The 27,062-nt window shown below is 32.4% G+C and overlaps 3 protein-coding genes and 1 long non-coding RNA gene across 7 annotated transcripts; 3 read left to right on the top strand and 1 right to left on the bottom strand.

Annotated features, from left to right (window-relative positions):
* Positions 1-2,614: 2,614 nt before the first annotated feature.
* LOC139994859 (protein TAPT1 homolog) lies at positions 2,615-6,551 on the top strand. Its single transcript, XM_072017843.1, has 8 exons — positions 2,615-3,007; positions 3,244-3,398; positions 3,594-3,691; positions 4,102-4,430; positions 4,804-4,901; positions 5,052-5,267; positions 5,358-6,276; positions 6,313-6,551. The coding sequence occupies exons 1-7, from the start codon at positions 2,863-2,865 to the stop codon at positions 5,724-5,726; spliced, it is 1,410 nt and encodes a 469-aa protein (XP_071873944.1). The 5' UTR covers positions 2,615-2,862; the 3' UTR covers positions 5,727-6,276; positions 6,313-6,551.
* A 1,723-nt stretch (positions 6,552-8,274) lies between these two features.
* On the bottom strand, positions 8,275-17,454 carry LOC139994864 (uncharacterized). Of its 4 annotated transcripts, none has more exons than XR_011801779.1 (6): positions 17,196-17,453; positions 16,782-16,921; positions 9,656-10,109; positions 9,381-9,487; positions 8,854-9,231; positions 8,275-8,717 (listed from the first exon to the last, which is right to left on the bottom strand). It is a non-coding gene; the product is annotated as an uncharacterized lncRNA (long non-coding RNA). The 4 variants fall into 4 exon arrangements; XR_011801780.1 differs by having other exon boundaries at positions 16,782-16,937; positions 17,201-17,453; XR_011801781.1 differs by having other exon boundaries at positions 8,276-8,717; positions 9,395-9,487; positions 17,196-17,452.
* Hex70c (hexamerin 70c) lies at positions 10,570-14,840 on the top strand. The gene is made up of 6 exons (XM_072017841.1): positions 10,570-10,851; positions 11,095-11,428; positions 11,741-12,156; positions 12,491-12,807; positions 13,154-13,509; positions 14,337-14,840. The coding sequence occupies exons 1-6, from the start codon at positions 10,630-10,632 to the stop codon at positions 14,744-14,746; spliced, it is 2,055 nt and encodes a 684-aa protein (XP_071873942.1). The 5' UTR covers positions 10,570-10,629; the 3' UTR covers positions 14,747-14,840.
* A 2,945-nt stretch (positions 17,455-20,399) lies between the features above and the next one.
* Positions 20,400-24,046, top strand: Hex70b (hexamerin 70b). The gene is made up of 7 exons (XM_072017840.1): positions 20,400-20,649; positions 21,173-21,506; positions 21,742-21,988; positions 22,270-22,438; positions 22,619-22,932; positions 23,054-23,406; positions 23,507-24,046. The coding sequence occupies exons 1-7, from the start codon at positions 20,431-20,433 to the stop codon at positions 23,932-23,934; spliced, it is 2,064 nt and encodes a 687-aa protein (XP_071873941.1). The 5' UTR covers positions 20,400-20,430; the 3' UTR covers positions 23,935-24,046.
* The last annotated feature ends 3,016 nt before the right edge of the window (positions 24,047-27,062 follow it).

Below are 27,062 nucleotides of genomic sequence, written 5' to 3'. Positions count from 1 at the left end.
ACTCTAATTTTGTGTATGATTATTGTAATTAAATTTAATGAGAGGCTCGTGAAAAAAGATATTGAAAATGATAAAACGCAGCAAACTGACTCTACCGACCACATTGCGCGTGGTCATAGAAATTTTCTAAAAGAAAAGTTTTTAAAGGGTAGGGGTTTTATCCTTCTTCGTACCGAGTATCGAGTATTCGTTGAAGAAAACGTTGTTTTTATAAAATCATTGATTAATTATTACTAATTTATCATAGATGGAAGAATATCACGTTAATAATGTAATATAATTGAATATCACGAAAATTCCTGAAAAAAGTAAAATGACGACATTGACGACAATGACGAAAAAGGCAGCGAAGCGTAAAATATGACAAAATCTAGAAAATTCACATTAAATTAGTATTAAACAATGAAAAAAATTGTTCGATTTACTTGAAATAAGAAACCAATTTATACTCAAAATAAAAAGAAATAATTTTTTTAACCTAGTTTCATCTTCATATTCTTATCGCATACTTTGTCTTATTACGTATTAGGAACGATAATTATTCGTTAAAATGCAGATATCGATTAAATATTTAAATAAATGTTAACAATGATTCATAAGAGATAAACTTATAAATACATTTGCCTTTATTAAAATAAATCAAATATTACCAAATCATCATGACAAGTTATCGGATTCATCATCGATCACAGCGCCCTTTCGAATTTCGTAACGTTCTCTAATCCACTCTAATGCATCCAAGTTTCCCTCGCAATGGACCAATAATATGCACAAAAGAAGACGAAAGCTTTAAAATAAATATATAAAAAGAATAAATTATATAAAAATAAAACAATGATCAAAATCAAATTGCGTTTTGAGAGCTCATTGTACGAACTACCGGCATATGTCACGACCAAAAATACGAACAAAGAAAAAGAGATGATCAGATAATAGATTAAAATAGATTAGAATGCTAAAAATTATTGGATATGAACGTACATACGTTAATTAAACGAAGTCAAGCATAAAAGAATGTACGAACTATTGGAAGAATCGATACCTAACGCGGAGTAACATTAAAAACATCTAATCAGTTCGATTTTCCACATACAACTGCTGCGTAACTTGCCCCGTCATTTTCAATGGAAGAGGCGGGGCGTGCGGGCGTAAGTCAACTGCGTACGAATAGAAGTCGTAAAATTCCTGCAAAGGATACTTTTTCAAAAATAAGGTGAACGAATATATTATATTCCAAACAAAGAAATATATAATAGGTTAAACTGAAACATAAGTATGCGTCTATGCACGTGAAAAGTAAACACACGTGTGATAATATGTCTATTTTGGACGAAGAAAATTTAAGGATTTGAAATGTAATTACCTGCACTAATTACATATTAGTAATTTAATATGTCATATTTAATTTAATTAAACGTAATTGGTTAATAGATAGGAAGCATAAAGATGACCATTTTTACGATATTTTATATATGTATAATCTTCATATCTATTACAAGTTTATATAAACAGGGCGTTTGGCTACAGATTTTTCATAATTTAATGCTGAAAATGCCGAAATAAGACGAAAATCAAGAATAAAGAAATTGCGTTTTTGACTTTGCTTTTTAGTTATTGACAATTACAAATCGGACAAAATATCCCTGAGGCGAGCAAATCTATTTACATGAAAGAAAGGCTATAGTCGCCTAAGCAAAGGAGTGCACAGTAATCCTTAATCCGAACGACATATGGGCGGTAGCTTACTTCGTACAAGTCGTAGAAAAGAAAATTATGATATTCAGAGATGTAAACTTTTCATCACAAAATGTCAAATTAATATTTTATGTTATCGTATATATCTGTATGTTTATGCTACATAAATAAATTTACTGTACCAGTAGTAAATTCTCTTGCATAACAAGAGTAAATTCAGTAACAAAAAAAGGTTATATAAATTTTATAACTTACATCTCAACTGTTTCAACTAGTTCAGTTAAAACTGTGAAATTATTATAAATGAGTTTATAACCTACATCCTGTAATTTATCATTTCATTAATATTCATTTATATTAAGCAATAATTACTACCTAGTAAGTAGTAATTATTTATATTAAGTTATAATTAGTAATAGCACATTATGAGTTACATTACAAATTCGAGATTAGCATACAGTAAATGATTAACTTATATTTAAACATTTGAAGGTTATAAGATATTATTTAGCAAACTGATAAACTTAGATTAGATAAATATCTATTTCCTATTTAAAAATTTTAGCTATCAAATTATTTTTATAATGTAATGTATCTTCCAATACGTATCTTTCAATTACAGACTAAACGTGTTACATTCAGTAATTAGTACTTGGGTATAGTAACATATTATATTATATTACATAGTACATAGTATATAACATATATATTACATTATAGGAGTAATTTGTATTATCGGATGAATTCTTTATTATGTAATAAAATGAATCAAAACAAAATAAAATAAATCCAAGATAAAAGAATAATATAAGACAATTTACACTTTAAAAAAACGCTTGAGAGTCAATATTGCAAAAAGTTCAACGTAAACATCACTTACGCAAACAATTATTAATCCAGACATTATTTTTATGCTAAACGTTCTTATTCGTCCGTGTCAGTTCATACTCAAAGATATAGAGTGATTTTAATTTATATAATGTTTTGCAAAGAAAATTATAACTTGATCTTTTACATAATCGGCGAATCGAGATTTAGAAGTAAAGAAGTAATTTAAATAATTCGGGATATATCAACAGGAGACGAGAAATTTAAAGTTAAAAACTGTCCTATAGTGAAACGAGAAATTTTGAGGTTAGGAAATAACAAAATAAAAAATACGCAGAAATGAATACCGAAGAAAATTGGCGAAGTTATACTGATAAAACATACGTAAAAATTAAACCTACGAAACAATTGGATAGTCATATTAATAAAATTCAAGATATGAAAGCCCAATTAAACGTTGGGGAATATCAACATAGAAAACCAGGTAATTTTGTTTGAACCGTCATCTGTTTGGTAAATTGTTTATTAACATGAAATTATAAATTTTTCGTAATAATGTACAAAGTGTTATAAAATGAGGGATCTAAGACTTTAAGAGCCTCTGGTGCTCACTAATAAGAATAAAATTATTATAAATGTTTAAGAAATAGAGGTTCTAAAAGCAATCTTTTCTTTTTTTGTAAATTTTTGTATTGTAAATGTTTTTCATTGTCATTACAGGTGTGTCTCTTACACAATTTCTACGAACAGAATTAACAAGAGGCTATCAGTTAGAGAATGATGAGGAAAGTTTCTCTGCAAGAAGAGAAAAACTTTACTCATTTATGAAAATTCCAAAAGAAGTTGAAAAATTTATGGCCTATGGATTTTTACAAGTACGTACATATGGAATGTTTTTTTATAAGTATTAAATAAGTTTAATATGCAGTTTGTAAAAGTAATCTAATTATTTTTTATAGTATTTCACATAATCTTAATGCTTTTATGAATTTAAGATTAATGTTCTTCTATGTCATATATGTGTGTGTGTGTTAAAGATAAGTATATAATAGAACAATTTTCTGTTGCAGTGTGCGGATTCTTTTCTATTTGTTTATACATTTTTACCACTAAGATTCATGATGGCACTATGGACAATGGTTACAAGACCCCTATGGCATTGTCTTGGGTAAATTTATATTTATATTGGTTAACATGTTCAAGATTGACAATGTCATATATATGCAATAGAATATCTAAACAAAAACATATATACGTCTAAGGAAGATATTAATATCCACAGATATCAGGAAAATAAAGTCATATGAAAGTGTGTAGAAAAACAAAATTGATATTGATTGAAAGTTAAAGTAATATACAAGGTGGTTCAGCTAAATGGGATCACCTAAATATCTGCCTTATTTATTATGCTCATATAGCCTGGGTCAATTGCTAAGTATCACTTTTTATAGATTTATACAAATAATGAATCATAAAAGGGATAAAAGCTATTCATAAATACTCCCAAATATTCATTCATACCACATTAAAATTTGATTACACGTATTCTATTCTATATAAAATAAATTTATGGTCTAGAAAGAAGAGGGATTTAAGAGTTGGAGAACGATACCTAAGACCAGCAGAAATGTGTGACCTTTTAAAAGGAATCGTGGTGATCAGCTGTTGGGCAGCTACATGGAAGGTTGACACTTCGATGATGTACCATTTGGTGAAAAGTCAGTCTGTGATAAAACTCTACATATTTTATAATATGTTGGAAGTCGGTGATAAATTATTCAGTGCTTTTGGGCAAGATATAATAGATGCCCTTTTCTGGACAGCTACAGAGCCTAGATCAAAGTCACAAGCAAGATCTCAACATCTGGGCATCCTACCTCATCTATTGTTTGCTTTTACCTATGTTTGTATCCTTTCTATAAACATTGGGTGTAGGAGAGAATTTTGTACTACATTTGATATTACTTTGGAAGATTTATTAGAATCTATGAGGTTTTTTTAATATAGGTTTATTACTGGAGATACTAGTTTTCTATATTTTAATGGATGTTTAAATTAAAGCACTATTGCAACTACAGTATTGGAAATATTAATTGTATTACTCAAATTGTTTAAGACCTTTTAATCTTAAAAATATCAAAATAATTACAATTCATATCAAACTTTATAGTGCATTATTATCACAAAAAATTGAAAATATTTCAGTTATATTATATGGAGTGCATTATATTGAGATATAAATGATTTTAATATTTTCCTATGCAATATTTACTTTCATAGTATTACACAGTATTTTGGTACTTTTCCAAGCCACGACTTTGAACGTTGCTATAAATAGTAGCAACAAAGCTCTGCTCACTATAATGATGTCTAATAATGTAAGTCATTACTAATATGTTATTCCTCATAGAGCATTTTTAAAAGAATTGAATAAAAAAAATTATTTGTATAAAAATAATAAGAAAGATCAGGAAACACACATTCTACAGCGGAACATAATAATGCTATTGCGTGAACTTCTATTTCAGTTTGTAGAATTGAAAGGTTCTGTGTTTAAGAAATTTGACAAGAACAATCTCTTTCAACTATCTTGTGCAGACGTAAGGGAACGTTTTCATTTAATGATGCTCCTTCTTGCTGTAAATCTTCAAACAATGAAGGAATATGCATGGAAAGCTGAACGACTCGCGGTCCTTCTTCCAGATTGTATAATGTTGCTCTCTGCTGAAGTCCTTGTAGATTGGGTAAATAGATTATCATAGTTTTCAGAGATAACCTTGTTTTCAGAGAGAGACTTGTTTTTAAGGCATTTATTGAATTACTTTCTACAATAGGTTAAACACGCCTTTATAACTCGTTTCAATGAACTTCATTCAACAGTATACAGAGATTATACTATTAAAGTAGCCTATGATATGGCTCAAACTCGGCAGGAGAGCGCCTTTTCTGATCCATCAGATGTAGTAGCCCGTAGGATGGGTTTTATTCCTCTTCCTCTAGGAGTTGCAATAGGAAGAGTTCTTTGTACGACTATCACACCACCTGTTCAACCTGCCAATATAATTTTGTTGCTTCTAGCCTATTTTATTCTGGTAACATTCAAGATCTTAAATAGCTTGATAATTCTTGGCAAAGCGTGTGATATAATCTTGTCACATTCCAAAAAGTCGGACAATAAAGTGACGTATAATTGTATGGAATAGTATTTGAATATGAGTAAATCGAAGAATTTAGAACAAAATTGTAATTATGTTTTTATAACATTTTGTTCCTCTTCTTACTTGGGACTGGTAATTGATATTTATTGGACTATAAATTCAATGAAGAACTCGAGTGTTTTACAGGAAAAGATTTGGATATTATTATGTATATAAAAGATGTAAAAAGAAATAGTTCACATTTATACTTATATGAAATATTTATATTTATTAAACCAGTGGTATTTTTTAATATATTAAATATACATGAGACATACTTTTTTCATTAAGTAACGTCTTATGAATATTCTATTGGTTTTGCTCCACAGACAGAACCTTTAGCTAAGTTTTTACCTGTGCATCTCCGTTTAAATTTCTTCTTCATTTTATATAATGCAGAGGATAATTTATTTTCTTCGTGCTTTGGGAATGTGATATTGTACACTGGTATGTTGCTGCGTTGTTTATCTCTAGTCACAGGTGATCGCAAAATGTATAGATAGTTACTAGGACCCAAGAATGTTCTGAGTGTGGTAACTTTCTAAAAGTTTTAAAAGTAACTTTTAAAAGTAACAATTCTACTTTCTAAAAGTAACATTCATAGAAATTAATTGATTTTAATTTTAACGTATTTTAGAAAATTTATTTTAGAAAAATTCCCTGGGTTATCATTGTAATATTTTGAAATACATGTTCTTTTATGTAATTTGAAATATTTTATGTTTAATGTTATATTTTATATAATCAATTTGTATAAAGAAGAGCGACACAATCAATTCTGACTTCATTGTGATTTTCAATTTAAAATTAATAAACATAAATATGAAAATATTTGTATGTAACTTATTTATTGATATATTTATAATAAGTAATAACAATAATTTTAAGCAAATTTATATAAATTTAATTACTTACTATAACAAAATATGAAATTAATCCACCATTATTTACCATCATTTAAAAGTATAGTTAAAGTAGATTTAACAATGATTCACTTTTGTAAATAGGGCATAAGAACTATAACTTACTCTACCATACAACTCAAATTCTTTTAAACGATCCTGTATCTCTGTCACCCATGATAACAAGCTCTTTTCAAAACTTTCATGTCTATATAGGCATTGTATATTATTTTTTAATCTTTCAATAATCATTTTAAGTACTATGGCCATATTAGCATACTCAGAGGATGCTAGAATTATATCTTTCTCTGAAAGTGGAAGGTGCATTTCTCACAAGTATTTATTATCCGTCTTCAAAATATTAGATGATTTGATATCTAAAATAAATAATATTTTAAATAAAATATCTTGTAATTTTAATGTATGAAACTGTAACTTAGTTCCAAATTAGAAACTATATAGTTCTTGAAGTAAAAGTTTTTGATACTGAAATAAATTCAAGAAAATATTCCATCTATTTATAGATTAAGGTTTATATAATGAAATTTATTTCAAATATAGTTCAATTTTATAAGAGATAGAAAATAATTTAATTTAAATTAATTTAAAATAATTTTGCTCTTATATTCTTATTTGGAAAATATTCAACACTTAGTTTTGAAGCAGTATTTAATAAAAAAACATAAAAATCTATATATTTAATCACTATATAATAATAGTAGTAGTAATAATAGTAATAATGAATCATACTATATTAATTTTGTATTATATGCTCTGTATTATGATTTATTACCTTACCTTTACGAAATTAATGTGTTCATATATAAATCTTTCTATTTTCGAATTTTAAAGAAGTATATTTATGTATTCAAAATGACTAATAAAATAAATAGATAACATTTTTGCTGTAAACAAACTGAATTTAGTTACACATTAAATAAAAATGTGATATTTATAAACATTAAATTTTCACATTTACTATAACAAAATTGATGTAACAAAATCTAACGTTTCATATATTACAATTTAATATACAATTTATAAATTTCGGTTAGTATTATAAGTTTGCATTATAACATAATTGTAGAATTGTTGCTTTAGTTACCGACTTGAAGTAAAAGTATGTATGTATGTATAATTTCATTACTTATCAGTGTAGCAGATAAGGTGTACGAAATTTTCCCTTGAATCGAATGTTCAAGACATTGACCTTGTGCACTATATTTATCAATGAAATTAATAACGAAATTATACACCTATGTGTATTTTATATATTCTACGAAAGTATTTTTTTTTTTAACGAAAGTATGTCCAAAAGAATGAAATATTGAAATTAAAGAATTAACTAATAACCTTTTAGATAATTATTAAGAAAAATGTTTATTTCTATCTTCTTCTTATTTCTAGAAGTAGTATAATATTTAATATTTTTGAAAAAATAATAAAACGCTGTCTAATAATAGATGTTTAATTAATTATATTCTAATATTTTCTGTAAATATGATAATATTCATAATATTATTTATTCGTACTATCCATGATTTAATATTAACAAAATAAATCAACGAAAAGCATCAAATTAAGTATAATTTTCGTTAATGTATTTTGTTAATATTAAAACATGAATAATAAATATAAGATAATATTGTAAATAATAATACAAACATAAATAATAAGTCTTACAGAAAAATATTCTCATTTTATCTTCCCTCTTCTTTTATTTATTACACAATCTTATTTTGCCATTTACAAGATTATGTACGTATAAATGTTTGACTTCTGATAAATCCTATTTCAACATTATTCTTAACCCAAACAATACTATAACATTTTTATCATATGGCCACCGTATTAATACAAGCTTTCGAAAATAGTATAATTCTATTTCGTTTACAGAAAAAAAAAAAAAAAACATCACGCGACGAATATAGTTATTTTTCCTTCTTTTTTACATTCAACATACCGTTCCGTAAAAGTCTGAGAAATCCATGCCATTAACTTTAGTGTTTTTCCATATGCCTGTTATTCTCACATTAATCTATTGAAACAATAACACTTTTCGTGCTCGTATTTTGCCTTTGATCCACGTCACGCTCTGCAATTAAGAGACAAATGTTATTTACTTATTCACTGACCCGTGAATTACATATTCGTCTGCGACATTGAATATTATTGAGATAAAAAAACCGACAGAAAAGTGAGAAACAGATACGCCAATCTGTTTTAATTACTTTGCACGTTATTAATATATATTTTGTTCCTATAGTTAATAGAAGTAATTTAACAAATTTCCATGGATTTGTGTCATTGCATCCTTTTTATCGCTTACATCGTCTTACATTCGTCCGTGTAAGGAAATTTGTCAGCCCTCGGCGTACTTTTACTTGATATCTTAAGCTACATATATAATATACATTCGATTGATACATTTGATCAGATTAAAAATTCATACTTCGATTTAAGAAATGACAGAGATATATTCTGTGTATAGAAAATAATTCAGTATGAAAGCCAGTATAGAGAATAATTTAAAAGATTGCGGATCAATATAAGAATTACTAAATTAAGTAAAACTCTCTAATAACCGTAATATTGTTTCATTGATGTAGCTGCGAATAACGAAAGAAAGAAAAAATTATTTATTTATTAAATATCGTGAATTATATAATATACGTTCGAATGATTTGATTACAAATTTATACTTCAATTTCGAAGCGTTTATTATTCTACGAAGAGAAGGATATAATGTTAAACATACATGGAGGAACATACCGAGCCTGGTTAGCATATTTACTCGCTTCCAGATCATAGAAGAATTTTCCATTCAAATAACTCTCTTTGCGTTAGCTAACGTAGTGGGGCAGTCTGGAAAATTCACAATAGAGTGATTGAAACGTTCTACTTTTTTTAATTTAATTAGAAAGGAACAGAAAGTAGAACACAAATGATTAATAATTGTTTCCATTAACAATGCTTAATAGAAAAGGAGACAGGAATACATAACGAATAATAATAAGAAATAAATGTATTTACCTTGACGCTAATAACGCTATAATGAGGCTCTCAAAAGTGCTTTTAGATTATTAAACGATTATCAGAATTACATAAAATATATATACACACAGACTGGGATAAAGTTCTAGCTTGGCCAAGACAATGTTCGTTGAATCAATACGTATAATCGTTAGAATATTCGAAACGTCCATCGAGCATTCAATGTGCTCATTCAGAAGCGTTCTTCGGAGGATTCTTGCGTTTTTTAAAATGCGTGGAAAATAATTAGGTCCTCCAACGAGACACGCTTACCAGGAGAGTCCTGAAGGCAGTTTTCAACTGGCATCGCGAGCATTTTAATTACTATGCGTGAAGTTGATATTCGCCGTCTAGGTGAATATTAAAATTTGATAGATTAACCAAAGGATCTCTATTGGTTTAAACATCGTGATCGGTACGATGACTTCAGGCCGCCAAAGGGTTAAATCCGCCACTAGAAACAAGTAGCAAAATACGTAACATAAATAATGCATCGTATAAATACGTAATAATAATCAATAATAACAGTAATAATAATAATGAATTGCAAAGAAAATTAACAAAAATATTTGTAACGTATTGGTAGAAGCTTAAAACGTAAAGAATTTGATGATCCGTGCGTCAGAAATAAAATACGAAGATAATTAACGGTATCTTACTAAGAATCGAAATATTTCAAGCAGACGTAAACTGATCGCTGTATGATTGCACGTGGTAGTTTCAAACGTATCGAAATCGTATTCGCGCACAATCCTATGTCAAATCTTTTTCTTTTGACGGATGTGCCTGTTAATAATCAACCGTACAAATATACAGGGATATTGATGACACACGGTATCTCCGTGAGCACGATGTGGGTCAGAGGTTCAGCGTGATTATTGTATTCCGAATAAGTATAAAAGCACGCGGTGGATCGTCAACCGGTACACAACGACTAACTGAACCCAGGGTGCGGCCGAATTTTCATCGCAGGGATGTTCAAGTTGACTTTGTTAGCGGCGCTAGTCGCTATTTGCGTAGCGCAGAGCGCATCGTTCTCCGGAAGTCGCACTGCCGACATGGACTTTCTCCATAAGCAGAAGAAGATCTTCGATCTGCTGCTCTACGTTAGACAGGCAGACCTAAGCGATGCTGAATGGTATGACATAGGAAGGAACTACAACATGGAGACAAATGTGGACATGTACAAAGACAAGGTGATTCTCCATGTTCACGGTATCATGATCATAGCTATAATTATTCGATGAATTATACCAGTTACCATTTCGTCGAATCGACCCCGAACGTTTAACCATTATAATTTAACAACATTCGATTAAAATAACAATCGATCATGATGCATTAATTTCTACTACGATGGATGTATTGTAGTAATAATTGTTGTTACAATATATTCTAATTTTTCAACATTATATATGTCTTGCATCTACTTGTTTCAGAATGTCGTACAAAAGTTCTTTTGGTGGTACAAGCAAGGAATGTTCCTTGTCCGTGATGCCATCTTCACACCGTTCAACACCGAGCACGTGTACGAAATGAAAATGTTGTTCGAGTTGTTCTACAACGCCAAAGACTTCCAAACGTTCTACAAAACTGCTTGTTGGGCCCGACTTCGCATGAACAGCGGCATGTTCACTATGGCGTTCTCCGTTGCCGTGTTCTACAGAAGCGATTGTAAATACATGAGATTGCCAGCGATCTATGAGATCTACCCTAACTATTTCTTCGATTCAAGCGTGATACAAGAAGCACAATACTTGAAGATGTCTCAAGGTAGCTATACCTTTCTATATTACAGTATAATTATAGAGTAAATGTAAGTAGTTACATACTACTAGTTAGATATAGAGTAGGTAGTTAGAGTAGTTGAAAATAGTAGTCTGAAATTGAATTTCAAATGATTCGTCTAATACGTGAGTAGCAATCTATTTTTCGAAAACATATGCAGACCCTGTTTTCCTCTAAACGAGAATCTACGAAATATAGAAAAGGGAACAAGGGACATAAAGATTCTAATAGCGAAAAGTCTTGGAAAAGTTCCCATCCGTCGATTTTAAATAAATAAAGTCAACCTTCTTCTTTCAGGAACTGGTGCCGGAATGGGCAACACCGAAACTTACGTAGTGACCGCCAACTACTCGAGCAATTACATAACGCCATACATGGACGACGAATATAAACTCGACTACTTCATGGAGGATATCGGAATGAACGCGTATTACTACTACATCCGACAGATATTCCCCTTCTGGATGTCCAGCAGCAAATACAACATGCCTAAAGAGATACGTGGACAATTTTATTATTTCATCCACCAGCAATTATTGGCCAGGTACTTCCTTGAACGAATGTCGAACGATCTTGGTAAGATAGAGGACTTCGACTGGAGCAAGTCAATCTACCCTGGATACTTCTCGACGATGATGTACCCCAATGGCGTACCTTTCCCACAAAGAGACAGATACTCGGCTCTACCCTATTATAAATACAAATATCTTAAGGTGAGTGTTACATTTTATCGCAATAACAACGAGCTTAAACAGTTTGCTTCCTTACGACTAAGTTAATTACAAGAAAAACAGCTAGTACTATTTAAAACCTGACGACCTTCAATTTAAATTGAAAAAATTTCAATAATATAATTCACAAAGCCATCGTCGATAAAAGCCAAATTATTTACTGTGCAAGAATTATTAGCAGGAGCAAAATATGCTCAACAACAACAATAACGAAGAAGAAAATTCAAAGTATACGTTGAATCTTCCGAAAATAACAATCGTGATATCCGATATTAAGAGTAAAATGAAAATTCAAAGTGCACGTTCGATTCTTTAGGAAATCAACGCCCTGGAGTTGCGTATAATGGACGCCATCGACTCTGGCTATCTGATAGACCAATATGGAAAGAAGGTAGACATCTACACACCGGAAGGTCTGAACATGCTCGGTAACGTGATAGAAGGGAATGCAGACTCCTGCAACACCAGATTCTACGGCATGTACGACGCACTTGCACGTGACATCCTTGGCTTCAACTTCGACTTCTACAACAAGAACAAAGTGATCCCCAGTGTCCTCCAAAGCTACTGTACCAGCATGAGAGATCCGGCATTCTATATGCTTTACAAAAATATTATGACTTACTTCTTCAGGTATGTTGGCTGTTTAGAAGATTTCAGAAAGTTATGTGAACGACACCAGATCGTTATTAACGTATTCGTATCATTACAAGCAGAAGTCTCGACGAAGTGCTAAATTTTGTTATCCTGCAACAAACTTTCTTTCATAAGATTCAGCTTAAAAAACGTCTTATTAGATAATAATCATCTGTACGCACGAATATCTGTAATTATAATTAATCTCAACTACTATTCTTTGTTATATTACCATAATAATTGTTTTCCAATCAGATAAAGTGGACAAGTCTCTTTACAATAATTTGAAAAGTTTGATGTATTTTCTACTTCTTGCTAATTGTTACACGTTATGTTCACGCAGATACAAGAAATTCCAGCCTCAGTACTCTCAGAGCGAACTGCAAGTGCCAGGTGTGAAATTCGAATCCGTGAATATCGACAAACTGTACACGTACTTCGACACCTGCGATACTCTGATCAGTAATGCAGTATCAGTAGAGAGCTTCAAGAGTGGAATGTACCTTCGTCTGAAGGCACGACGCGCTTGCCTCAACTACCAGCCGTTCACCTACAAAATCAACATCAATGCCGACAAAGAAATGAAGGGAATGCTGAGAATCTTTCTTGGGCCAGCCTTCGATGAGGTGCAACAGGATATCATCTACTTACAGAAGTACTATTACTACTTCGTGGAAATGGACAGATTCGCCGTGAACCGTTAGTATCTTATTTATTTTTCTTTATTATTCTCCATACGAATAATATATTATTCAATATGCTATTTGATGCTAATCTTACCAGGCAAATTTCAAAATTTATTTAAAGTTGTACATTCATCGTTACTTCTTTTCTTCATCTAACTTTATGTAAATTCTTATATTATCTGGTTAATCAATTTTTCAATTTTCGTTAATATAAGAACTTGCAGGAAGTTAGATGAACAAAAGAAATAACGATGAATGTACAATTTTAAATTACATTTTGAAACCGGTTATTCGACCGAGCTTGGTAATGTTAGTGTTAACTAGTTAGCTGTTGCGACCTCTTTGGAAAGCGTGAACCAAAAACGTATCGCAAATAGTAAGCGATGACGAGCATACTCGTCCAACACAGAGTCTGCGTGGCTGTTACAATATAGAATTAAGTTGTAACGAAATGACTGTCTTTTAATTTTATTACTGGTAGGACTCGTCCTAACACAAAATATTGCAATTTCTTCATGACGAGTATACTCGTCCAACATAGAGTCTGCGTGGCTGTTACAATATAGAATTAAGTTGTAACGAAATGACTGTCTTTTAATTTTATTACTGGTAGGACTCGTCCTAACACAAAATATTGCAATTTCTTCATGACGAGTATACTCGTCAAAAACAGCTAACTTGATCGATCAAGCTTAAAGAGCCTCTTTAGTTCTTGATCGATGCGATAAAACAGCTCACGATGAAGCAAGCTGTTTTCGACCTTTATCATTATTATTATTATTATTATTATTAGAAGATTAAAGATCGATATTCAATCGAGCCTTCTGTTTACTCTCACAGTCCATTCTGGAAGCAACAGCATTGAACGTCGCAGCTCGGAATCCGTCATCACTGCACCTGGCATGATGTCAAGTGACATATACTACGACAAACTGAACAAGGCAATCAGTGGAAGCGAGCCGTTCACGTACTCCGAAAGGGTGTTCGGCTTCCCAGAACGCCTCACTCTGCCACGTGGTAAACCAGAAGGTTTAAAGTACAAGATGTTCTTCTTCCTGAGCTCGTTCGAAGAAAGCAGCACGAACTCGTACGAAATGCCTCTGTACGGAAAGATGACGTTTGACAACGTGCCATTCGGATTCCCATTGGACAGACCCATGTTCGCATGGAACTACACCATTCCTAACATGTTCTTCAAGGACGTGTACATTTACAATCGCCCGTACGAGAAGGAAAGGATGAATTACTGAACCGATGAGATTTTTATAAATAGTGTTTTCCCTTTATCGATTGTTAACGATTTTGCAAAAGATTCTTCGAATAAAGAATTCTGAATGAAACGAACTTCTTTGTTATGTTTCTGTTTACGTATTGGCCTTCTGTATCAACAGCTTTCTTCATAAGATCATTCCAAAATTAATCAAATAATTTTTTAGTGTTATGTCTTCTAACTTTATCGCTCTCCTTGTACGTTATATATTTATGTGCTCGTTTCTCGTATTAACGTGATCTTTAACGATGTCCTCAAGTAATCGAAAGCAGGTTCGAACATTCATCGAATGAATTCGAAACGTCTAGCAGACTCGAAGCTAAACGGATACTTGAAGATAAAGAAGGTATTCTTAATTCTACTTAACATTTTACCGACTGCTAGCAATTCAACAGCATACGCACGTCCGACCGGCATCGCAAGCGCAGATTCTCCCTGGCGCCGACTCTGTTTCGGTTTAGACACTCCAATACCATTCTTTTTGTTCATCGCGAATGGTACGTTTTTCAAATTGATATAAAACTGTCGGAGCTTACAAAGCAACGCAACTGAGGCAACTGAGCAAGGTGCCTTAGTACTAAATAACGAATTACTGCTCAAGTAATGAGAAAGATTGTCGGTAACAAAAAGCTGATTAATAGGCTATCGGTCGGTAAAATGTTAAGTAGAATTGAAACACTGGCCGAACAAGTTTGGGACTTTACGAGTATCTATAAATCTTCCATTCGCTTAAAGTTATTTTCTTCGGCTATCGTTCTTAAATAGCTACAAGTATGACAATCGTTCAAATAAGATTTACAGCAATCCCGTCTACCATCTACGATTCTCTATAATTTTCCTTTTGTTGGAAGAATTCAATTCCAACGACAGTTTCAGACGACGAAACGACTGTACTCCCTCGTTGACGACGTTTTATCAATTTTCTGGAGAATGGAAGTTGTCGAGGCGAGAGTAAAGTCACCCTTGCGTTCGTGTTACGGTGTTCAAATTTTTATTCTAAGTTGTTCTAGGGATGTAAGTACGTGTTCCAAAAGAAGAACTCTTTGCCTGTACGTTATTGTTGTTAAAATAAAGAGAAATATGCGAATTGCGTTACGGATGTTAGCGTTCGCTAATTTTTTCCTAAATTAAGTACGATATTGAGACGATATTTTGGAAAAATGTCTAGAACAGCTAAAACGATTGAACGCGTTGAGAAACATCTTCTAATGTAAAATATGTAAAATACGTTCATTTTTAAGAAATGGAGGGCGGGTCAAAAGTGCAACCCTTCGCGGTTGCTTCCGAGATCTTTTGAAATGAATCATTATTTGCTTTGGAACAACGTAGAACAAACGTGAAACAACTTGGAACAACAATAGAAAATACAAGATTTATACGAATTATAGTCGAAGATCAAATATCTGGAAAGTGCAATGTACCAACTATCGCATACGTTTTATTAGTAGCATTCCAGCTCCATGAATCTTGGATTGGTCTCGATGAAAATATTCGAACACCTACACAGAACATTTGTATTACTGTTTTACGTGCATTAAAGGGGACTTTTTGAAATTTCGTTAGCCCTGCAACGAGGCACAACTATCGTGATTAGGTGTAATAATAAAATTTGAAACTAATTCGTAAATAAACGTATGTAAAAGTTACGGGGCATTTATCGCAAACACCTGGAGGAAAATTAGCATACAACATGAATAATAGTTTGAAACATACAACTAGTGCCTCGCTGAATATCGTGGCTTATTAATATAGCGAATAATTTACCATTCAAATACTATATGGATATCTTTGCAAAGAGTATGCTTCCAATAAATATCTCATAACTTTTACATACATTTTCAGATGCCTTTCAAGTTTTATCAATATAATCACGTAGCCTCACGTCGCCTCTCGTGATATGGTGCTAATGAGCTTTAATTTTAATGTTTCTGGATAATATATGTATACACATAAAGTTTGTAGTTTATATGTATGTGTGTGTGCTCGAGTACTTTCGTGAGCCACTGTATACGTACTTTGATCAGCCAATAAGTTCACGAATCGCATTTTTTTTTCTCTCCAACATCCGCATCGTGCTCGCCGCGTCTGCTAACATTTTCAATCTTCTGTCTCCAAGTACAGACAGAGAACGCACTTTCAACGCACTTTCAACGCACTTTCATCACCTCTTCCTACGAATACACATAACTTTAACAGTTTACCAATCTATTAGATTGTCCCAAAAGTTTTCTTCGTTTTTTGAGGAAATATCAGATGCACAACATTTCTTGTTTCATATTATTTTATTGAATTATGTACGATCCATTTTATTCTATTACTACAAAATAAAATCAAAGGATGTTGTGCATCTACTATTTTCTTATAAAACGAAAGAAACTATTGGAACGGCCTGATATTTAATAAATTTCACAGCACCCAAACTTAAGAACCATACCGGTTTAAACATTCGTTTTCACATCCTGATTGATACTTTTCGAACCTACTTATCCTTTAAGAATAAGTCGGTCTCCAAACTCGAGTTTTACTCTTATTTCGCCGCTGGCGTAAAGTCAACAATTATAACGTTCACTCTGCAAACAACAAACTGAAACTGCTCTAGATCTACTCCTAACTCAACGTAGTACATAAAACGAATGATGCAATATTTTTCAACATTGCAAATTATTATTTTTATACTTCCGATCGCAAGGAATACGCATTTCGAGCAGCTATACAAGATTCCCTTTGTTTCATTTATTTCTCGTACGTTCGCTATCCCTGTCATTAAGAAGTCCGGACGTTGTACATATGAGCACGCCGAAAACTACAAAATTCTTAACACTTTGAAGGCGAAAAAAGCAACACTCCAAATTTCCGCGTATTTTTGGAATGATCGATAAGATTCAAAAGGTTGCTCGGAATGTTCGTTCTGATTTACACTTCGATTCAATGTACATTTACTGAAATACATAGCTGACACTTTGTTCCATCTTTCGCGCGACTATCGTTCAGGAACCTTCCAGGTTTCTTGGCGAAAAACATTTCAATGTGATCTTTCATGTCGGCGAAATTACTTAAAAATTGGAACCAACTTTCCCACCAGCATTTAACGAGTGTAATATTTTATTAAAAGTCAATGAGCATGTTTAAAGATACTTCTAGTAACGTTTCTTAGTGCGATATGCTTGAGGACAATTTCCCCAATGGAGAAGTACTGTGCAAAATTTATTATTTTATTAAATTTCTTAAAATTCAAAACAAACTTTCCGAGCGACCAATTATATATTATATTATATAACATTTTATTTATAGCATTCATTGCTTTTCTTACTATTTTATTCAACAATAGTTAACGTTTTTATAAGTATGTATATTCATAACTTGTTACGACGAGACACGAGTTATCGCATTTTTGCTACTTTAAAATCAATAGATCCATAAATTATATACGATATCCACTAATAGATAGATAACTACATATACAAAATCCACGCGAAACTACTTTTCTTAGATTTTAGTCAATTCATTTAATTAATTAATTAATTTAATTAACATTGTGAATAGTTATTATCGCACAATTGGTCGAATAGAGTTTCATTTAATAAAATATCCATGGTCTTCGAAACTTGTAAAAAAATGACCTCGAAGAAAAATTCTTCTCACCATTACACGTGTCCCCTGAAATAGCGTGAACTTCGTTTCGAGAACATTTTTCATGCAACAAAATAAATAAGACATTCGTCACTTCGATATCATTTAGCTGGACCATATTTTATAACAATGCCTCGCGCATAGTCTTACACTATATCTTAAACATACTTCAGATGCAACTTAACATGTAAGAAGTTCGTTCACATTCGACACACAGAAAGTTCATTCGCTTCTACGATTTTTAACACCGCCGTGGTATCGGTTCTCACTCTATCATTCGCCAAGCCACTCGCAGACCGATCTAAGACAGCTAATGAACGGATAATTTAAATTTATAATCTGTCGATTGCGTAGAAAAGGTAGCAAATGCTGCTTGTAATTATATACAAATTATACATATAAACTTGTCGTTAATTTACAGACTATTACAAAGGTAATGAGGGCAATAGTGATACAACAAAATGTATAAATATTATATGCATATGTACTAGAAATATATAAAAGAAAAGCCAAAAGTGCAAAATATGTGATAGGTATATTATAAGAAAGGATTTCTCTGACATCACCGTGTCATAGGTCACTAAACTCGATTATGATATAACGTAATAAAAAGCTATTTTAAATATTATATAAAAACGTGATAACTTGCAAATGGTCTTCAAAATGATCTCAGACAGCCTCCTTTTTTAATGTTTTTTTCTTTTATCGAACAGTGTTTACTTTTATACTACACTAGCGTTTATACTTTCCTTTCAATTTCTTCATTTAACGAAACGTTCCAATATTAGGCTATTTGGAAACAAATTAATCTTTATTTCCTATTGTTACCTGAAATGATCAAATATCTGTGTAATGAATCTATATTTTCAAATATTTTTATCTATTATTTTCTATCGAAGCAATTATTCTTCTTGTTTATTTGTCATCGTTATTTTAATCAAAAATATCTAGAAGAACGAAAAATTCTTAAATCAGAATTCTCGTTAATTTCAAATTGTGTAATTAAAATCGAATTGTTATCGTGCAAAAATTGATTTGGAACGTTTGTCGGGAGATTAGGTGGACGTAGTGTTTTTAATATTTTGTTAACGTAGGTCTTCGAATCAATCTCGATGGCGATAATATACGATAAAAATGGTTGTTTATTTCAACTCGAGACTGATTTTTATGTAATCGTGTTCTTTTCAGAAAGAATAGTTTCTTTATTTTTAATCCATGCATTCGAAATTGCAAAATTATTAGCTTGATGCATATGAAGTTTGAAATTCTTCAGGTTTCAGTTTGACAGGACAATATTTATCCACGCATTTGTCATGTCTCATATCACCGTAGTTAATTTTATTAGGAAACTTGATAGTATATCCTTAGTAGAATCGAAGAACATCTAAATACTTGAATATGAGCATATTTGAACGCACAATCCGTCTGTAGCATAGTCCACTGTAACCATTAGTGTCCTGAAACGAACATGAACACGATTAAAGTATTTACACTAGATCCTTCCTCTTACAGTGGCAGACAAAGGAAAGTTTGCAAGCTAAGAAGTATGAAAAGACAGCATAATTTTACAAAATGGACTTATGTTTAATAAGAGCAACGAATAAACGTATAAATAATATGTAGCGCCGAATAGACGGCTGTTATAAACATGGGAAACAATTTTTAGTAAAAATTTTTAGCAGAAAAGTTACTGAAATTCATAGTCTATCCATTCTTTCATCCGCCACTGCATGAACTAAAAATTAACTATAGCTATTTAACAAATTTCAAATTCACAACGAACCGTAGTTCTTCGTTGAATTGCGAAACTCTACCGATATACCGATCGAATTAGCCAAATTGCATCCTTTATCTTTATCAGCAATTGCGACACGAAACCGAACACGTGATAAGTCGTTTACTTTCATCACCCTCGCGACCTTCCCCTAAATCGACCCCGATACAGATTATAGATTTATTTATCGAAGTTCAAGCATTTTGAGTCCGGTATATAAACTGATCACCGAACCGGTCTCCTCCAACCGCGGTTCAACGATGAAGCCCGCTTTAGTAATTTTCGCCAGTTTCTGCCTGCTGGCCCAGGCAGTGCACCAACTGCCCAACCAGGTCGCTGACAGTACTTATCTGACCAAGCAGAAGAACATCTACGAACTATTTTGGCACGTCGACCAACCCACTGTATACCATCCTGAACTCTACCAGAAGGCTCGCACCTTCAACATCGCGGAGAACGTCGTCCAATACAAGGACCAGGTAGGATATACAGCTGACTCATGAATAGACTGCAGATTTTTATACAAACTTATACCCTTACGAATAGGATTCAAGAAATAGAGATTCGTCTTGCATGTTAAAAATTACAATATTCTGATGCAGATGAGTTACGTATCTTTGTATCTTTAAATTTTGTACAACAATTTATGTTCATATACCTTGTACATTTACAAATTTCACTAATAACGAGTAGACTGCGGACCAAATAAATGTGCTTGTAAATGCATATTGTTTTACAGCATCTCGAATAATTTTTGTAGCGTTGAACGCATTTCTTTTTCTCATATATTGAAACGCAAATCTCTTTAAAGGAAAGAAACTGTTTCTTTCTGTCTCCAAGAACTCTTTTCGCATAAGAGTATTATTAAGTGAACGCAGCAAAAGGAGAAAATCGAGTCTTATGTTCGGTACTTAACTCGCAAATATTAAAATCTGCGGTCTATTAATTGGTAGAATCATCTTCTCGCTGCTAACGATTAACATATAATTGATAATATAATAGGAAGCAGTGACGGAGTTCATTCAGCTCCTGAAACATGGAATGCTACCACGTGGACAAGTGTTCACCGTGATGAACCCCGAGATGCGCCACCAATTTGTGACGCTTTTCCGTGTTTTGTACAGTGCCAAAACCTTCGACGTGTTCTATAACACCGCTGTCTGGGCTAGATTCTACGTAAACGAGCTAATGTACATATACGCTTTATGCGTGGCTGTGATCCATCGACATGACACCAAATTGATCAAATTGCCGCCATTGTACGAAGTGCTTCCACACTTTTTCTTCAACAACGATGTCATGCAAAGATCTTACGATATCGCCATGGGCAGCACAGGTTGGCTATGTTAATAATCTTTTCTTCTTTTTCAATGTCGCTCCGTTCTTTCGATTGTACTTGACCCAAGCATATTCTTTTAACGTTAAAAGATAGCTCAAGTCTGAGCTGAATATGAAAAAATTGTTATTCGTATGTATGATTTCTGAATTTTGGATCTTACGTTAAACATGCTCTTCAAATATTAGAAACATGTTTTGTTTGCAACGCAACGTTTTTCTTTTAACTTGAACAGTTGACGAAAAGAAAACCGTGGGTAATGTCGACCAATACGTACTTTTGGCCAACTACAGCGGATGGTATTTGACGAAACACAATGTACCCGAACAGAAATTGAACTATTTTACCGAAGACGTTGGCCTGAATAACTTCTACTTCATAACCAACCACAATTTCCCACCTTTCATGACTGCCGAGATGCTTCACAGCCCACAAAGCCGTGGTGAATATTATTTCTTCACCCACAAGCAATTGTTGGCCAGGTATGTTAAGAATTGCTCGATTATGTGTTCAATTTACTTCACAATAAAAACACGAGTCTTGACACTTTCCTATGACATGAATAATATAGTGATTTGTATAAATTTTGGAAAAACAATTTCTTTTACAAGATATAATTTCATTCGTATAAAAAATGTAACAGAATAATTTATTTGTAAGAAGACGTTCCATTCATGCAAATGTAAATTTACTTTATAGAAATTTAAAATAATACTAATTATCATCGCTTCTAATGGCTGCTACTTAAAATTCATATTTTCAGATACTACCTCGAGAGACTCTGTAACGACATGGGTGAAATTAGTTACGTGAGCGTAAACCACCCCATAATAACTGGATACTATCCCACCATGCACTTCCGCAATGGGCTTCCGTTCCCACAGAGAGAAACCGGTGCTGTTGTGCCTCTTCACATGCAAAAATACGTCCAAGTAAGTTTTATATTCATTCAGTAATAATCGCCGATTGAGAAGAAGGTCATTCCGGGAAGGTGAAAGAGATATATTTTTCGGAAATATAAAGTAAAAGTTTTTCGTACGACTCATCGTTTTCGATCAAATTAAATCAAAATCAAATGTGAAAATTCCATTCTACGTGCACGCTATTTACAGATGCTTCAGGACTTGCACACTAGAATCTCAACCGCCATCGATCTCGGTTTCGTCTTGGACACCAATGGTAACCGTGTCAATATCTACGAAAAGAACGGATTGAACATTCTTGGTAACATCGTCCAAGGTAACGTTGACAGCGTCAACATACAATTTTACGGACAGTTGGACTTGCTCGCAAGAAAAATCTTTGGATTTGGTCATGAATTGGACGTCAAACACAAAGTACCATCTGCTCTCGAAGTTTGGTCCACCAGTTTGAGAGACCCCGTGTTTTACAGCATCTACAAGACTATCCTCAATTATTACCACAGGTTCGTCTTACCTCGTTTAATTTCCTTGTTACATTTGTCATGTATCATTGTTACTCTTTCAAATCTCTCTCCAAGAGATCCCAAGAATAGAGGAGCCAATAAGTAATGATTCTTCTTCCAGGTACAAAGAAAATGTTCCCAGTTACACCATAGATGAATTGAGCTTCTCCGGTGTGACCATTCAATCCGTAACTGTAGACAAACTCGTCACTTACTTCGATCACTTTGAGTCCTTGCTCAGCAACGGAGTGTCCGTTCGTGGCTACAAAGAAGCCAAGAACACTTTGATCCAGGCTCGTCAATACCGTCTGAATCATAAACCATTCACCTATCATATTACCGTCAACTGCGACAAAGCCACCACGGGTGTAGTTCGCATTTTCCTTGGCCCAAAATACGATGAATTTGGTCATGAAATTGACTTGGTTCACAGCTACATGAATTTCTTGCAAATGGATGAATTCATGGTTGACCGTACGTATATATATATATATATATATTATTCTTATTATTCATCAATTCATATTAATGTTCACGTCCAACGCTAATGTTTGTTCGATTATTCGTGTTACAGTGAAGTCTGGAGTCAACAAAATCGACAGAAGCAGCCACGAATCCATCTTCGTTGTTCCTGACGAGACTGCCAGTCACATTCTCTACAAAAAGCTCGTAAATAGCATCGACGATGGCACAACTTTCAAGTACTCTGAACAGCCTTATGGCTTCCCTGAAAGACTCCTTCTGCCAAAAGGTAAAAAGGGCGGTATGCCCTACAACCTCTTCGTCATCATTTCGCCGGTCGACCAGTCAGTCACCGTCCAAGTAAATTCTCCCATATGGGGTCACATGACCGACGATGGTCGTTCTATGGGCTTCCCTCTAGACAGGCCTGTCACTTCTCTACTCTTCAATGCTCCTAACATGCATCTCACGGAAGTTCTGATTCATCATGGAACTGAGCAGGAACTGAACACTGTCGATGAAACAAAACTTTCCATGTAGTTTTTCTAAGTTATTTCGTAAATGTTAATTCTTTAGTAAATCCTTAATAATTTTCCTAAAGAGGAAACGACAAAGAGATGTAGAAAGAGACGAAATAAAATAATGTAAAAATGATTGGCTTGGATGTTTGACTATTTTATTATCCTATATTGCGATGTATAAACAACGTTAGTCTTATCTATGAAGAATAAATATTGATATAGATACATAGAAGGTTCAATAGTTGATTAGCTTAGTCTGCTGATTTTGCTTCTTGTAATTACATCGCCAATTTTTAAAACTGATTATTCGTTTGAAACGTCTAATGTGTCCGCCTGTTTCTTCGGCTTTTACTTGACTTTTGCATATCTGCATTTGCGTCTGATGAATAATATTTAACGTAAAAGTTGAAAGAATGATATTTCAATCTTTTTGTCTTCGAACTTAGCTCTTTGTATACTCACTAAAATAACTAAACGTGGTCAAAAAAGATCACATTTTTTATGACGAACTAACTAGAATATTCTAGCGAATATAAGCGTTTATTACGTATATTTAAACTTCTCTTCTTCAATTTTTAATAATTAAACTTTGCATGATACGATATTTAATAATTATCATTGATCGATATCATTTAACGGTAAGTCATAAAATTATATCGTTAAACTAATGTTTCGTTTAGAGACGGAAACAAACTTATCCTATAAAAGCCTTAATGAAACAGAAAAAGAATTGTCACAACGATTAATTTAAATGGAGTAAATATTCTAAACCTACGTACGTTATATCAATCGAAAGAAAGCATAATTAGAACCACTGTAAATCTAAACAAACCTAACCTATAAATAAACCTATAAATAAACAAACCTAACGATACCAAGCCATACATATGTACTTATAACCACATAACGATCATGTCAAAGGCATAATGCCCTTAAAATTAACAAAAAATAAAAATCAATTTCGAAAGTTGATCTTATTCAGTTGAAACATCGCATTAAGTGTAACAAAAATAAGACATAGAGACATTAACAAAATTGTCAAGATATTAAACAGCAATTAAAAGACCAGACTATTGACCAAACTAATTATCGAACTATCAAACGTCCGTTCACACGGCAAAACAACAGCTGTGCAGACAAGAAAACTTCATTTCCGGCATAAATCATATCCAATTATCGTCGAGACAATATTATCTTCGTGAATTATTATTAACGAACTATCCAGACTAATAAGAGAGGAAAGTGAGAGCAAGTGTTCCATACGAATCATACGATAATGCTAATCAAACAACGATAACGTATTTTTATATATTCGTGTAATTAAACGCGATTACGTGAAAGTACTTATTGCATGCTAAAAGTTCAATGTAGATAAAACTCACCCTGTATATACAAGTTTTTTTACATACGCATCTCTCTTAATTACTTACGTATATTTGCAACTTGCATTAATAGAAATGCGTACCGATACGTGCACGCATGCGCAACTGCTTTTTAGTTATATCGAAGTTCAAGAACGCCTTTTTTAATTTCTGTATTATTTCGTGTTCTTCATACCAATTTCTCTGTTTTTATTGGTACTCTGTACGATATAATACATCATTTTTCGATTACTAAATTAACTAGATTTAATATGAAAATCATTACTAGAAAGTGAATTTTTATACCAATTCACATCTTTGAGTATATATGTATTTAAAAAAGCAGAACTCCGGTAGAAAAATGTTTTATCCACCAAGTATTCTAGGAAACACTATGCTTTAGATACTTTATACATTTTTTCATGTATTGTGCATTCTACGCAATTTTGCACTTTCAGAATTCCTATAAATTCGTAAAAATCCATAGACCAGTTGTCATAAATGTATCAAATTTTTATAAATTTTAAAGTGGATATTATAACAAGCGTAATCGCTATCATCGTGAACTGAAAGGCAAAGTTTGTTCTGATAAGGAAAATAGTGTAAAATTAGATTTGTTTTCATTTTGAATTTCTTGTAATTTATCACAGAACATCAATAAGCAAATATTTCTATCTGGTTAAGTCTATAAAGACAGACAGAAAAAATATAATTTCTTAGTTGTTTGAACTTTGAAATAATAAGTATTGGAAATATGTGCATTAAATATTTCTTGAAAAAAACTTATTATAAATTTCGATTCTCAATTTATATGTATATAATGTAAAATTAATTTATATGTATTGAAAACATAATTAACAACAATCCCTGTTGAAAATGACGACGTGAGTTTGCGCTCCCCATCTATATACAGATGCACTAGTTACAATAAATAGTAACTAGAAGATAGTTCTAGATACAATCGATAGATTTAATCGATAGATTTAAGATGTTCTTTTGTTTTTATCCCTAGTCCATGTAAGAAAATGCAATAAAGGTTTTTCGGCTCAGAACGGTGTGATAGATTTGCATCAATCGAAGTTTGCATCAATCGAATAAAAATTGCATGAATTTCTTTTAGCAAAACGAAATATCCGCATCGCTCGTCTCATTGTCAAAGCGTGAAACAGATTTCGTGCCTGCACCGATATCTAGATATTTACTTTTTCATTTTCTTGCATTTAAATATACAACATATTGATAAAAGAAAGGTTGCCTTAGGTAAGACGCCGGAAATACAGTGACTGATATTTTCTAATCGAACATTCATACAAACAACAAAACTTTTGATTAACCTTGAATAATTAAAACAACAATGCAGCTAAAGTAAAAGTATTTGTTCTTCGCTATCGATTTCTGTCATACTATTCTGTGACATAATATTGAATTGTAGTAAACATAATAATCTCTACCTTACTCCGTATCGAGAAATTCTCAATTATGCTTATATTATATAATAATATACTTCCTGTTACACAGGTAATAAATCAATTGAAAATTTGTCTCTCAATTAATTAATCCACACCAGCGATATCGCATACGTGTTTTATTCTTCTTAATTTAGATTGGCCCAAAATTAACACATAATCTGTAATCGGGAAGATAAAATTAGTCAATACACGAATTTCGATCGAAGTTAAATCATCAATGACAAACAATGTTTAATGCTGCCATATCGTACAACTTTATTACGATGAAGTGCATTATAATTAAAAGAATAAGAACCTTCTAACGTTCGAAATAAAAA

Source organism: Bombus fervidus, chromosome 15, assembly GCF_041682495.2.
Source record: "Bombus fervidus isolate BK054 chromosome 15, iyBomFerv1, whole genome shotgun sequence".
Taxonomy (NCBI): Eukaryota; Metazoa; Arthropoda; class Insecta; order Hymenoptera; family Apidae; genus Bombus; species Bombus fervidus.
The sequence above is the reverse complement of the archived record's forward strand: the minus strand, read 5'-3'. Positions and strand labels throughout refer to the sequence as shown.

Coding starts and splice junctions, on each gene's coding strand:
- Hex70b (XM_072017840.1), top strand. CDS start 20,431: ATGAAGCCCGCTTTAGTAATTTTCGCCAGTTTCTGCCTGCTGGCCCAG. Junction 21,507..21,741: donor TATCGCCATGGGCAGCACAG/GTTGGCTATGTT, acceptor TAACTTGAACAG/TTGACGAAAAGAAAACCGTG. Junction 22,439..22,618: donor ACATGCAAAAATACGTCCAA/GTAAGTTTTATA, acceptor CGCTATTTACAG/ATGCTTCAGGACTTGCACAC.
- LOC139994859 (XM_072017843.1), top strand. CDS start 2,863: ATGAATACCGAAGAAAATTGGCGAAGTTATACTGATAAAACATACGTA. Junction 3,008..3,243: donor ATATCAACATAGAAAACCAG/GTAATTTTGTTT, acceptor TTGTCATTACAG/GTGTGTCTCTTACACAATTT. Junction 5,268..5,357: donor CTGAAGTCCTTGTAGATTGG/GTAAATAGATTA, acceptor TTTCTACAATAG/GTTAAACACGCCTTTATAAC.
- Hex70c (XM_072017841.1), top strand. CDS start 10,630: ATGTTCAAGTTGACTTTGTTAGCGGCGCTAGTCGCTATTTGCGTAGCG. Junction 10,852..11,094: donor TGGACATGTACAAAGACAAG/GTGATTCTCCAT, acceptor TACTTGTTTCAG/AATGTCGTACAAAAGTTCTT. Junction 12,157..12,490: donor ATAAATACAAATATCTTAAG/GTGAGTGTTACA, acceptor TCGATTCTTTAG/GAAATCAACGCCCTGGAGTT.